The sequence below is a fragment of the Nyctibius grandis genome, chromosome 5 (genome assembly GCF_013368605.1).
Source record: "Nyctibius grandis isolate bNycGra1 chromosome 5, bNycGra1.pri, whole genome shotgun sequence".
NCBI classification, from domain to species: Eukaryota; Metazoa; Chordata; class Aves; order Nyctibiiformes; family Nyctibiidae; genus Nyctibius; species Nyctibius grandis.
The window spans coordinates 23,734,841-23,747,462 of NC_090662.1; the positions used below are offsets into that span (position 1 = coordinate 23,734,841).

The following is a 12,622-nucleotide window of genomic DNA, read 5'->3' on the forward strand; positions in this document are numbered from 1 at the left end:
TTTCTTAGACACATTTAACAAATATGGCCTGTCATGGTGAGATCATCAGAATGGCATCAGAAAACAAAGGAAATTACAAAGAAGGATAATGTAACAAAGTTGAGAAAACATCCTCCATTGTTAATTTCTCAAAAACTTTTGCTTATGGTTTAAAAATGAAGGTTACAAATAAGAAAATATTAAATACTTGTTCTGTAGGTAGACAAGGTACTATGAAAATACTCATTTATAACATATTATATATAAAATATTAATTTAGAAGGAAAATGTGAACATGATTCTCTAACTAAGTGATCTGAGACATTTTTTGTTTTGTAATACTGGGAAATGAAGAATCATAATCCACCTTCTATTGGACATGTTAGGATAGGCTTAACTTGCTAAATTCTTCACTCATGAGAATAATTTCACAGTAATTAGCAGAAACTACTAACATGAGAGATGACCAGTTAGACAAGATTTACAAGTTACACCAAAATATAACTTGATGTTGAGAAGGACCTTGAAAATGTGTTGTTAAATTCAATGCAAGGAATGCACACTCTTCATTCTAGGGGAAAAACAGAAAAGGAAAGAAGATTAGCTTATTTTCTCTGAAGTGTGAGAGAGTTCATTGCATTCATATATGGTTGGAGTTAAATAACAAATCTAACCATTTGTCTACAGCTTGTGGAGTTGACTCTCACAGTCCAAACAGCACTCATATGAACAAATGAACAAAATCAAGATACTTTATTCTCAGTGGTATCTTCTGACAAGGGAAAAACCAAAGACTGCATCAAAGCAAAGATGGTAGCCCCTTCTCAACCACATGACTTGCATAACTTCTGCAAGGCTGCTTATTTTTTCCATCTTTGCACAAGGGCTGTTGCTGAAAGGGTATCCTTAAAGGAAGAGCTTTTTGAAGAGCTCAGGGTCTACCAAATCATACATCCCTGGGCTGCATTAAGTACTGATTTGTTTACAACCTAGGAACAGGTGTTTTACAAAGGGCTGTGGGAATGAAAAGAAGCACTGGAACAGCTGAGCAGATATGTCTAATGGGTGAGAGCACAGAGGGGACTGATCTGCCTGCAGATGTCAGGGAGAAAGCAGGGGGCAGGTGCTAATAATGAGAATGTCATGCTCAGCAAATCTGAGATTGTTCCAGGCCTCCTGAAGGTTGTCTTGTTACTTTACAAACTTCGCACTTCCCCTAGTTATTTGACTCCCTTTGTCCCCTCTCTTGGGCAGCAAGGCAGCTACCTGTGATGCCAGACTACGCTGTGGTGCAATAGAGAGAGCAAGAGGAGAGCGAGCACAGGAGCAAGAAATGTCTTCAGTGGGGACAAGGAAAGGGGAGAGGTAAGAACCTGATATTCCTTCTGGCTAGTACGCACTCACTATTCACTCAGACATTGCTTCTGTTCTTCAGAGAGGCCAATGGTATGTTTTCAGGATTAACAAATCTCTCAACTCTCAAAGGTGTTTTAAACTATACATTGGATGGATACCTGTGTGTCAAAGCTTTTGCTGGGTTTCCATCATCGTATGTCTGACCACGAAAACCTGAAGAAACAAGTTCAAGGGTAGGTTGCCATTTTGTTTTCATTATGGTTCACATATATTTATTTTCACATTAACTGATTTGGGCTATTGTTCCATTCAGAATAGATAAGTTTCCTTTTCAGTACCTGAAATAATGTCTCAAAAATGTTTGGCTACATTAAATGGAATAGAGAAAAGTGGCCAAAGGAAAAATAAAATTTAAAAAGAATACAAAGTTTTGCCTCTAAGTCAATGCTATTAAATGAAAAAAAAAAAAAAAAATTTTCTCATTTCCATCCTCTGTAGAGCAAATAAGGCTAAGCCATACTAATTACAAAGCACAGCTACTGACAGAAAAATGCAGTCTGTTGCAGTATAATGTATTCTACGTGTCAGAAGACTCTTGTTGCATTTGTAAAGAAAGTAGCCTTCCTGATGGCTAGCTACACTGTTTTTTTTATAATAGATACTGTCATCACTGGAATTCTGGTTTTGAGTAAAAAAATACATGTTAATTACATCATGGCTCTTTTGGACACGCTGATGCTGCTTGGTATCTTTAACAGTGATACTCAACAGTGTAAATTTCTATTTTACAAAGATGTATGCAGTAAATATTTTCACTATTTTCACTATGCCTTTATAAGATTATTTCTTACTTACTTTAACATTTTGTGTAATCCAAATTGTCACAAATTATGGACAAATCTTAGGTTTAATATTCCCTTCACCTTTATGTGGATTGCTTTTCTTAGCTTCTCAGGTTCAAACACAATAGCATGCCAGTGTAAGAATTATCACCCTTGGTAACATTGTCTTTGAGAAAATTTCATAATCTCCTGATTTTGAAAAACTAGCGCTTGGAAAAATATCTTTGTTATAGAAAATAAGCATTTAAGAACACAAAAGCCCTTAGTAGTAATGCTATTACTGTTACATTCAAAATCTTACACATGACAAGTGGTTGATGGCTCCTGATGAGTCATTAAGAACACATGAATTACAGCAACGAGTCAGACCCACCTAGTTCAGTGTCCCATCTTTGACACTGACTTGTACCACCTGTCTCAGAGGGAGGTTTCAGGAACCCCCTCCTGGTCAGCTGGCAGAGACGGAGTTATCCACCTGCTAATGTGGACCACGTTATCCCAAAAATATAAAGTATGGCAGAATACATGAAGCATGGTTAATATCCTTATTATAGAAGTTAATATCCTCCATACAACAAACACAGTGATCACGTACTACAGTTCTGATATTCTTGACATGTGCACAGTTTTTCAGATTTTTTTCTGAATGTCCCTAAATTCTTTATCAGAACAAAAACTTGTGACAAAAAGTTCCACATTTAAATCAAATACTGTGCCCCAAAAGTTCTTTACTCAGTTTTTGGTGTTCCACCATTTTCATTTAATATGCAGATCCATTCGGTCCTACAATAAGGCAGAGGGGAATGCCCAGACTGACATCTCTGGAGTCTTTCATTATTTTACATGCTTTCACCATACCACACACACTTGTTAAAAGGAAAATATAATAAGGAAAATGCGTCCAGACTATATGAATCACAACACTATTTAATTGATTCACCTTGAGTGGGCTTGTTACGAGTTTTTAAGCAGAGAAGAAACCTGAACTAGCATTATGCAAGTGCTTGCAGAGAGAACTACATTTAGACTACAAATTCGAGCCCCCTCCTTTTTAGTATCACGCTTCCAAATCTGAAGCTATAGTTAACTGACAGGTATTGTTAGACAACAGAGAAAATCTGTCATAGGAGTCACTATATTTTACAATGAACTGGGAGGGGAGGTTGGTTGTTTGGGTGGGTTTGGGGAGGTGTTTTTGGCAATGCTCTGACTGAGGCTTCTGTCACTTTGACTCCTTTTAGACTTTTTAGTTCTAAACTATTAAATCTACTCCTGCACTCTTTGCCGTAAACCCCACAGCCTTTGTTCACTCTGAACTCACTAACTTCAACACCTTACTTTCATGGCTTGGAGATTTCGGAATATTCTGACTCTGTGAGCATATTTGAGTGTACCTCAAATCATAATAATATCCTCACCACACTTCTGCAGTGGAGGGAAGTTCTACTGTCCCATTTGCAGAGGTGGGGAATTAACAGTAGGGCTGTGCTGCAATCACTACAATGACAGCACTGTGTGCCTACTTGCCAAGGATTGTTTTTAATTAGTTACCTCATGTACTGACAGCAAGGTAAACATAGGTGTGGCATGCAGATCTTGGCACAGGATGGAAAATTCACCCAGGAAGCAGAGAAAACAGCCAGCCACACAAGTTGCCCTTGCAGTAGCTAATTACAGAATCACAGAATCAACCAGGTTGGAAGAGACCTCAGGGATCATCGAGTCCAACCGTTGCCCTGACACCACCCTGTCAACTAGACCATGGCACTAAGTGCCATGTCCAGTCTTTTCTTAAATACATCCAGAGATGGTGACCCAACCACCTCCCTGGGCAGCCCATTCCAATGTCTAATTAAAAGCTAGTTGAGGTATATGAGTCCATTGTCTATAAAGGAAGCTGAGCATATCTAGCTCACACGCAGACATCCACATTGTCAGGTGAATCCCACCTCAGTTTCCCAATGAAAACACACTTCACCTGAGATGCTTTCTTCTATACAGTCAAGACCTGATTCTTCTTTTGTTGACATTCTTACTTACCACAGTGGATATCACAGATCTGCAGTGGAACTGAATAATCTACATCTGTCCTCCAGCCCTTTTAAAAGAAAGAATTGAGTCGTCTTCCCTTTTCAGCAGAATTGTTAGTAAACAATTGTGTTGACAAAATGAGATCGCTTTATTAGTTTACTCAAGTGACTGCATTTTTATATCTGTTTTTAAACAAATGCATACAGAGACTGCTGGTCTAGTGTGTATTTAGTGAGTTGCAATCACTTTTAGGCTTCTAAACGATAAAGTGAATCAGATTTGGGGGGGGGGAAGGGGAGAACTGTATTCTGACAGATAATATTTACAAAATAAACGATTTACACAGGAAAACATCAGTTTTACCACCAAATCTGATTTTTACCAGGGAACAAAGAACAACTCTCATTACCCAGAAGGCTCTTGCCAATCTCACTTTCATCTTGCCCCTTTCTTCCTAGCAGCAGAAAGTGAAGCTGACAAGGACCTTCCAGGGCAGCTGCTGGAGCCTCACAGCTCCAGCTGTCACTCTCTCTTGTCCTGGTGTCTGCTGAGAACATTAATTCCAGAGAGGAATAAACCTATCAATCAATCAGCTTCATGCTCATTTTCTATTAATGTTGTCTTAATAAAGTTCAGCTACGGAAATAGTGTGCAAAAATGTCAGAAATAATTTGCTTAGCTCTGCTTTCAGGAGTGCTAATTCTAGCGTACTATGCACTTACTGTGCTCTTTGCTATATGCGTAACCTTTTCCAGCTAATGTCAATTTTTGAAAAATTAATCTATAATTTACTTGAATCTTTTGATACCTTGGAACTTTTTATTACAAAGGAACATATAGAGACAGGATAAACAATTTCCTGATTATATCCCTTTATCTGCCACTGACAAAGGAGTAAGATCATGGAGAGCAACTTCTCTGTTAATTAATGTCATCTCAACAAGAGGTGGTGGCAGCACATCAAGCTATAAATAATGCTCTTTGCCAACTCCATTTGCACAGTAATCAGATTTGGCTGGAAGGAGAAAGCAGAGAGAGTGAAGATTTGTTTATTTTGTACAGACTATCTGGCAAAATGAAGACACATACCTGAATGCATATTGTTGAGCCACACATTTCCCGTGACATAGTGATTGATACAGAATCTCCCTAATGAGAAGAAAAAAATTGAAAAATATTATTTTCCATACTCTGGAACAATGAAAATGTATTGTGTCTCTCCAGCTCTTTGGTTCATTTGCCAATAATGCTACATGTTCTACTGTGCCAGAAAATTAATAAAGTATGTATTCATTATGGAAGATTATTTATATTCAGAGATATTCCCAGATCTCAATGACGATAAGCAGCTGGTGTAGTTTGGCCAAGCACAATTTGGGCAGAACAGGAAGAGGGCTAATGTTCCTGCATTTTATGAAGCATCATAAGGCAGGACACCCTCCTCGCCGTGGCTGCTCACACCACATTAGCCAATGAGCATCTTCACTTCTTTTCCCTGGTGTACAGGAGTTGAAGGAATGACCCTTTCTTTACAGTTCTTTTGGATTTCCCATCACATTGTATGCAGAGAAAAAGTTCAGCCTTAGGGTAAAATTGTCCTAAATGACTGTTCTGACACTTAACATTTGATTGTTTATGGTTTGTCCTCAAAATAATGTCAGTTTCTCCACTAATAGCTATGAATCCTGCACTGCTCTCTTCACTGTGGCAAACTCCTAAAATAATTTGAGGCATATTAGGTGAATATGTTCTTTTTTGAGCATGACTGAACAGGGATTACTAGGTAGAGAATGAACAGTGGTTTCTGGGAACACAGAGCTAAGTCTTGACGAAAACTTTGTGTATATTGCTCACGGTGTTGAGATAAGAACTGTATGTCATTTATGTGGGCTCCCATTCTGTCACAGGAGCAGAGGACATAAAAGCTTTGTACCGGAGGGAAGAAAACATGCCCGTCATGAAACACACACTTTAATACCTAGCTATGATTTATTAGTGCTCCACCATTACCCTACTCACTTAGCAATTCACACACGAAACCTTTAAAACGAGAAAATCAAAATTCTACAGATTTCATGTTAAATAAGCTGGTTGAAGGGAAATGCCACTGTCAGTGTTCACTGAACATAGTGTTTGACAACTCTTCTACTGTACAGATCTCCATCTCTGCCAGTAATACAGCATTTCCCCAGATATCTTGCCCCATTAGGACAGACTCTTGATAGCACCACCAATGCACTCTGTGGTCTGTGTTGATTACGATAGCTGTTTTTTCCCAGGCCTTTCCCCATCATTATTAAGCTCTGGGATCTCCTGCAGGAGCAGTTATCGTGTTCCACTTAAGCATGTCCTCAGCTTGAGCAACGAAGCTGAGTTGGGAAACTCTGCTTTTAACAGCTGCTCTGTTACATTCAGTACCAGAGATGTAATAAAGACCGAAACTGATTCATTAGAAAATAAATTCAGCTTTCAGTGTCCGCCCCTTTGAGCTTAAGAAGTCCTTATTCCTAGCTGCCTGCTTGTCAACTACTCCTTGATATGTGCACTCTGCACACTGAAAGCATCAGAGGTACTTGTAAAAGTCACAGTTGCAACATGTACCTGCATACAGTGGCAAAGAAAGAAGTACAGCTGGAATATAAGCTAAAAAGAGTGCAGGTGCAGGAGCTACAGCATGCTTGTGTCTTCTAAAGCACATCCCCCTACAGCGGAGCGACGTCAATCAGCACAGTCAGGAATAACAGTAGAAATCACAACATCTGGATCTCTCAACTTTCTCAAAATCCATCATATGACATCTCATATACCTGGTCAGTGGAGCAGAAAGCAGGAGCACACATTTAGGGGTGGACATAAGACTACCGAGGAGCTGGCTGCTGAGCCAGTAGGATGCTTTTCAGCATGGTGGTCCTAGTAGCTCCTAGGACCTATCCTGCTAATATTCTATTTGAAAAATAATGCTATGGCCACTCTTCTGCTCTTTGACCCCGCTTTCCAGATGTACCTCTCAGTAGATCACAGGTCAGGCCAACAAGGTAACTCTGGTAGGCAGGGTTGAAGGGCAAGGGTAAGCCACAGTGCTGCACTGAAAATGTATGAGATACAGGCTTAGTTGCAAGAGAGGAATGAGGCTCCCATTTCCTGAATGGCTGCTGCCTGAAACAGAAATCTCACCCTCCCATAATCTTTTCCCTCTCTCCCCTGCTTTGCTGGAAGAAGCAGTTGTGTAGTCACACAGTCAGCCAGCTCAAAAATCTAATTTGGCTGAAAACTTACCTTTTTTTGTGTGTTGAGTTTGTTTTGGCAGATGTGAGATTTAGAGTGGCTCAAGATCATTGTGGATTTATGCCTCAAGTCTTACATTTCATGATGTGAGATTTGCCAGGTCAGCTGTATCAGTGACCCATATACGAAATACTAACACTAACATTTGCTATATACATAATAGAAACTCTACACCACAAAAATCATGTTAAAAGAATATTAAGATTCCACTCTACAGTCACTTCCTTTGATGTGACTCATTTGACTTCAGAATACTTATTTATTTCTTGCTTCGGTGTGAGATCAGAATTAGAACTACATGCTTTAAAAACGTTCCAGTAATTGTTCCAATATGTGCATGCATGGGTTTATTAATGTTTTCAAGCTGCAGAGCGATAAATGGAATAATAAATGAATGCAGTTAGATATGTTTAAAAGTCTTACAATGTTTAAGAAACAATATATACAAACCACGGAGACTGAATGGTGCACCCCAACAGATTCACACGAGGCCAGCTGTGTCCTGTTACACACAAGCACTGAGAACCGTGCCTTGGTTTGGGATGTGAAGAAAACTTGTATTTGTTCTGCAGCTGCAGCAGTTCTCATTTTCCAAGCTGATATTAGGGGAAAAGACTTACTTTTAGATGTATATATATATTCTAAATGTATTATATTCTAAATTCTTATATTTAAAATAAATTCCTTTTAATTAGTTAAGTACCATCAAATGATATGCAAGTAATTATTTTGATTCCCACAAGTTACTTTTTATACTGATATACATTTGATCTACTGAGGATACCTAAAAGCAGCAAGCTGACAAATCTCTTTGCCATAATTTACAAGCTACAGTGATGTGAATACACCTCACGTGCTTACTGAAGAAGGCGCATATCTACTGAATGATTTAAATATTTTTCACAATTTAATATTATGTAATTAAAAAAATATATTTACCTGGAAATTCTCCATGAGCAAATGGACATTTAACCCAAGAGCCTTGCTTGGTTGTAAACTGAAAGCAGAGAAATCTGTTAGGAAAACTGATTTTTCAGGTTCAATCTGTGGCTACAGATCCAACTAGAGATGATCAGTGCATTCCAGAAAGTTGTAGAAGGTGAATTCATGGCTTTCCTGTGAATGGTATGGTATCTTCCAACCTTTGATTTAAATTAGGTCCCCGAATTTTTCAGATATTTATGCACATACTTATTTTACAGAAACATGTAGTTCCACTGACTCAAAAGTAATCTAAAAGAAAACAATAATATGCCTATATTAACCTTATGTGGCATTCTTTTCTCAACTAGAATAATAAAAGGTAGTCCAATAAATGTAGTGTATCAAACATTTTTCTTACCAAATATTTAATATGGAAAACTTTATACGTTAAATTTAGTGCATGCTTCAGAGTTTGCATTGACCTAAAACATTTTTTCCCCGGTATTCTTAAGCAGAGAAAACAAAGGGCACAATCTGACCTGTGTCCTATCTATCATTCCTGCTGCACTTCCCAAAAAATTCCTTTTAATCTAGCCTTTCACATTTCCTTCATTCTTACTTCCCATTCATCAGCGCTATGAAACAAAATATTGATCCTAAAGAACACTAGTAACTCGTTTTTTCAGAGCTGACAGAGTGTTAATAGGTGTTTTACAAAGAAATCCCTTTACCTTCATGCAAAGTCTTGGGTGAGTGTCCACACGAGAATATTTAACCTGCTTGAAAAGAGAGCACTCAGCATTAGCTAGTTCCATTAACGAGTTTCACAAAGTCAATTACCCAAAATTTTCATGGCTTGATTACTGAGAAAGGAACTGGTTTGTTTACTTTATAAACATCCCAGGAAGTTAATCACATAAAATAGGAAGGATAGAAACAACCGCTTCTTTGGATTACTGAATAATTTCCTCTTTTTCTCAGTAACATGTAGCATTTTTTATAGTCAGTCTGACTCATTAGAGCTAAATTAATTGATTCTATGGTGGCTCGTGTGCAAAATTCCGATTACACAGTCATCTTGTTTCAGTCCCTTATTTACCATTCACCAACAACTCAGCAGAACATTTACACATACACCAAAAGTTGTTTTTCCACCTTCAGTTCAGAAAATTTTCAATTTTCTCTATCCGTATTCCAGAAAAGACTTAAATGTAGACTGAATTTTAGACATCCATTTAAGTGACCTACAAAATGTTGCTTTCTTAACAGCTGTTTACCCACCAAAGGCTTCACCATAAAAAGCCTTGTCTCACATAAACAATTACTACCTATGTAAGTGATCTTACTTAAATAAACACCATCGCTCAAGTGACTGAGCATAATGGACCCTACACACAACACACGGCATCATGACGAAAGTAACACCTCTTTCCTGTAGCTCTTTTGAGAAGAACATAATGGATGTCCTTGGGCATGTCTACAATAGGGTTACAGAAGATAACTCTGTCAAAGTCCACTCAGATACGGAGACAGCATTGCCATCGACAGAGAAAGCCCCACCCTAATTAGAGAGAAGAGTTATGTAGTGCTTGAGCCTAAGTCAGTCCGTGTGCATGACATTAGAGTGCGAGGCATTGTGTGGATTTACTGGGGGAGTTGGCACTAGGTGAGTAATCTCTGCAGTAGTCTCCAGCACAATATAGAGATGTTCTTCAGGGTTACAGTACAAGAAATGGACCAAATTGAATATCAAATCTTTTAAGAAGATTTAAAAAAAAAAGGAAAAATTCATCGTATCCATGAATATTAATAAATACAGGAAAACATTCGTCATCTGTAATAAACTAATCTTGGATTTTGTTCTAGGTAATAGATACGACCGTTACCAGCCAAACCTCATTTTAGGCTTCTTTCTTTTTTTTTTTTTTTTTTATTTTTTCTTTTCTTTTTCTTTCCTGCAAATAATGAGTTGTGCTTGTTGTCAACAGATGATGAATCCCACCGGGATCACTCACATGTATGAAATTAAATATATTTGGTTTTGCAAGATCAAAGCTTTGTTGAAACCCATAAAGTGGTGAATCTGAACAAATACTAAACACTTGGACAGGAGTTCCTAATCAAAAAAGCATTCAAGAGTCTTGAGTCAGCCCACCCCCCAAATCATGTCATCAGAATAATACTCATAAAGTTTTAAAAAATAAGAATTTGTATTTGATTTTATTTGCCTTTTCAGTTGTTACCTCGAGTTTACTGGCTTATCTCCATAATCAGGAAAGCCTGGAACCTGCTTTTCAAGATGAAAGCCAGAATTCTAACCAACCTCATAAAACCAGTGCATTCAGCATCATGAGACTTCAGATTGAAGTATTAAGCAGTTCAAGATACATGCAATGAAAACCCTTTTCAACTTTATATTATAAGTGCTGGAAGAACTGAGGAACCCAATATTTCAACAATTTCAAGACATGGGACCAGGTTGAGGAAGGCACTTCAAAGAGACCTTAATAGAGTACAAAAAAATTGTGCGCTACCAAAGTATTATGTCTCCACTAAGTTTTAAAGAGATTTAGCTTCATCTCACTTACATTTTAGGTGTCTAAATGTTAAATATCCAAATCTGATCTAATCACAATAGACTATTGTGATAGTCAGTGAAAGAAAGAGATACCTTCAGAGACAAAACCCTCCCACCTTTCTTATATGCCTGTCTTCAGATGACAACAGTTGTCCTCTCAATATGTCTGTTTCACTTATTTACTTTAAATGGAATCTGACAAGAATAGTGTAGACTTGAACACCTATCTTATAGACAGCAAAGTCGGGGCAGATGAATCATGCCTTTACTGTAAATGAAAGCAGACCCTACTCACCCCAAAGAATTTAGCAAACATTACTAGCTTCACAATCATCTCCATTTTTTGTTTCTTAATACTGAGTCAGTGAGCTCTTTGAATAAATCATGTGGTTAGTGTACAAGAACAGACTGTGATTATGAATAGTTTTAAGCATCAGAGGAGAAAAGAGGAATTTGCAACTGCTCTTATTCCAAAGTCTAGTTCTTCACATTATGCCTTTGGTCACGGCTTTCAGTCTCACAGTTTGAATAGATCTGCATAGCTCTTACTTTCTCAGGAGAATTTTTGGAAGAGTTTTGTATATCTTCACAGTGGTTGTTAGGCTTCGTTAACCTGCATAGGTTAACCATGACAAGCACAGGACAGGCTGGCTCCCAAGCTAGGGTCTGTGTCGCTGGGTTATAAACAATATTATCCCATAGCGCCTTCGTATCTGTGCACAAAGAGTGGAAACATTATTCAAGATGTCTAAAAATGAATCAAAATTGTTCATACATCTGTTACCGATACATGTGCTTAAAACCAAAAACATTACTTTTCCATTTCCTTGTCTTTTTCACCAATCAGAACTGCAGTGTTTCACACTCTAACAGTGTAAAACTTTAATTCATCCCACCAAAGTGTTGGCATTTACGAGAGGTATTCAACCTGAGAGCTTAGTCTTACCAGTCTCTCACTATGGTGATAAGTAGGCATCATCAGGGAATGATGCCTCTGCTGTTAAGCAGGTTGCACAGGCTCCTGGAAGAGCATTCTGTGACCATCAATCACAGGGAGAGTGTAATGCAAGTAAATTCCTAACCAAGAACCTTCAGTTAACTGTGTGTGGTAAATTGGAATTAATCCATACATTAGCAACTTGAGGTCACGGTATTTTATTACTCAGATTCTGCGTGTAGGACTTATATGCATACAACGTGTATGGAAGAGGATAAATTCAAGCCTTTAGCTGAATATCAAAAACTCCAATAGTAAACAAAGCTGTGCAAATAATTCACAATAAATAATTTTTCTACAGCATTTATATAAATCTTTTCTGTGTACACTGGGCACACTGTAATTTCAGACCTAGTCAACATGTATTTGGGGATATCTTAAATAGGCACTATTATAAAATGAAAGCTGTCTCTTTATTTGATTGGTCAAATTACTCACTTTGTACTGACTTTCTTTTCCATTTAGCTGCACATGGATGAGAGAATTTCCAGCATGAAATTCAAACTGATATTTCAGTTCATACTTCAAGAAGTAATTTGGAAAGTTTTACATTTGTCTAATAGTCAGAAGTAGGAGAAAAATATATTTTTGCAACTATTTGTGAAGCAAAAACTTGAAAACCTGGCCATT

At 37.8% G+C, this 12,622-nt stretch overlaps 1 protein-coding gene across 1 annotated transcript in view; it reads right to left on the reverse strand.

Annotated features, from left to right (window-relative positions):
- Window positions 1-522: 522 nt before the first annotated feature.
- The window catches only part of IL17REL (interleukin 17 receptor E like), a 54,601-nt gene continuing 42,501 nt past the window's right edge, over window positions 523-12,622 (reverse strand). The window contains exons 10-17 of the mRNA XM_068402219.1: window positions 11,545-11,708; window positions 9,149-9,196; window positions 8,433-8,490; window positions 7,944-8,089; window positions 5,298-5,357; window positions 4,218-4,275; window positions 1,494-1,548; window positions 523-550 (exon numbers count right to left, since the gene is read on the reverse strand). Of these exons, the coding sequence (XP_068258320.1) occupies window positions 523-550; window positions 1,494-1,548; window positions 4,218-4,275; window positions 5,298-5,357; window positions 7,944-8,089; window positions 8,433-8,490; window positions 9,149-9,196; window positions 11,545-11,708 (617 nt within the window). The remainder of the gene's footprint in view (window positions 551-1,493; window positions 1,549-4,217; window positions 4,276-5,297; window positions 5,358-7,943; window positions 8,090-8,432; window positions 8,491-9,148; window positions 9,197-11,544; window positions 11,709-12,622) is intronic.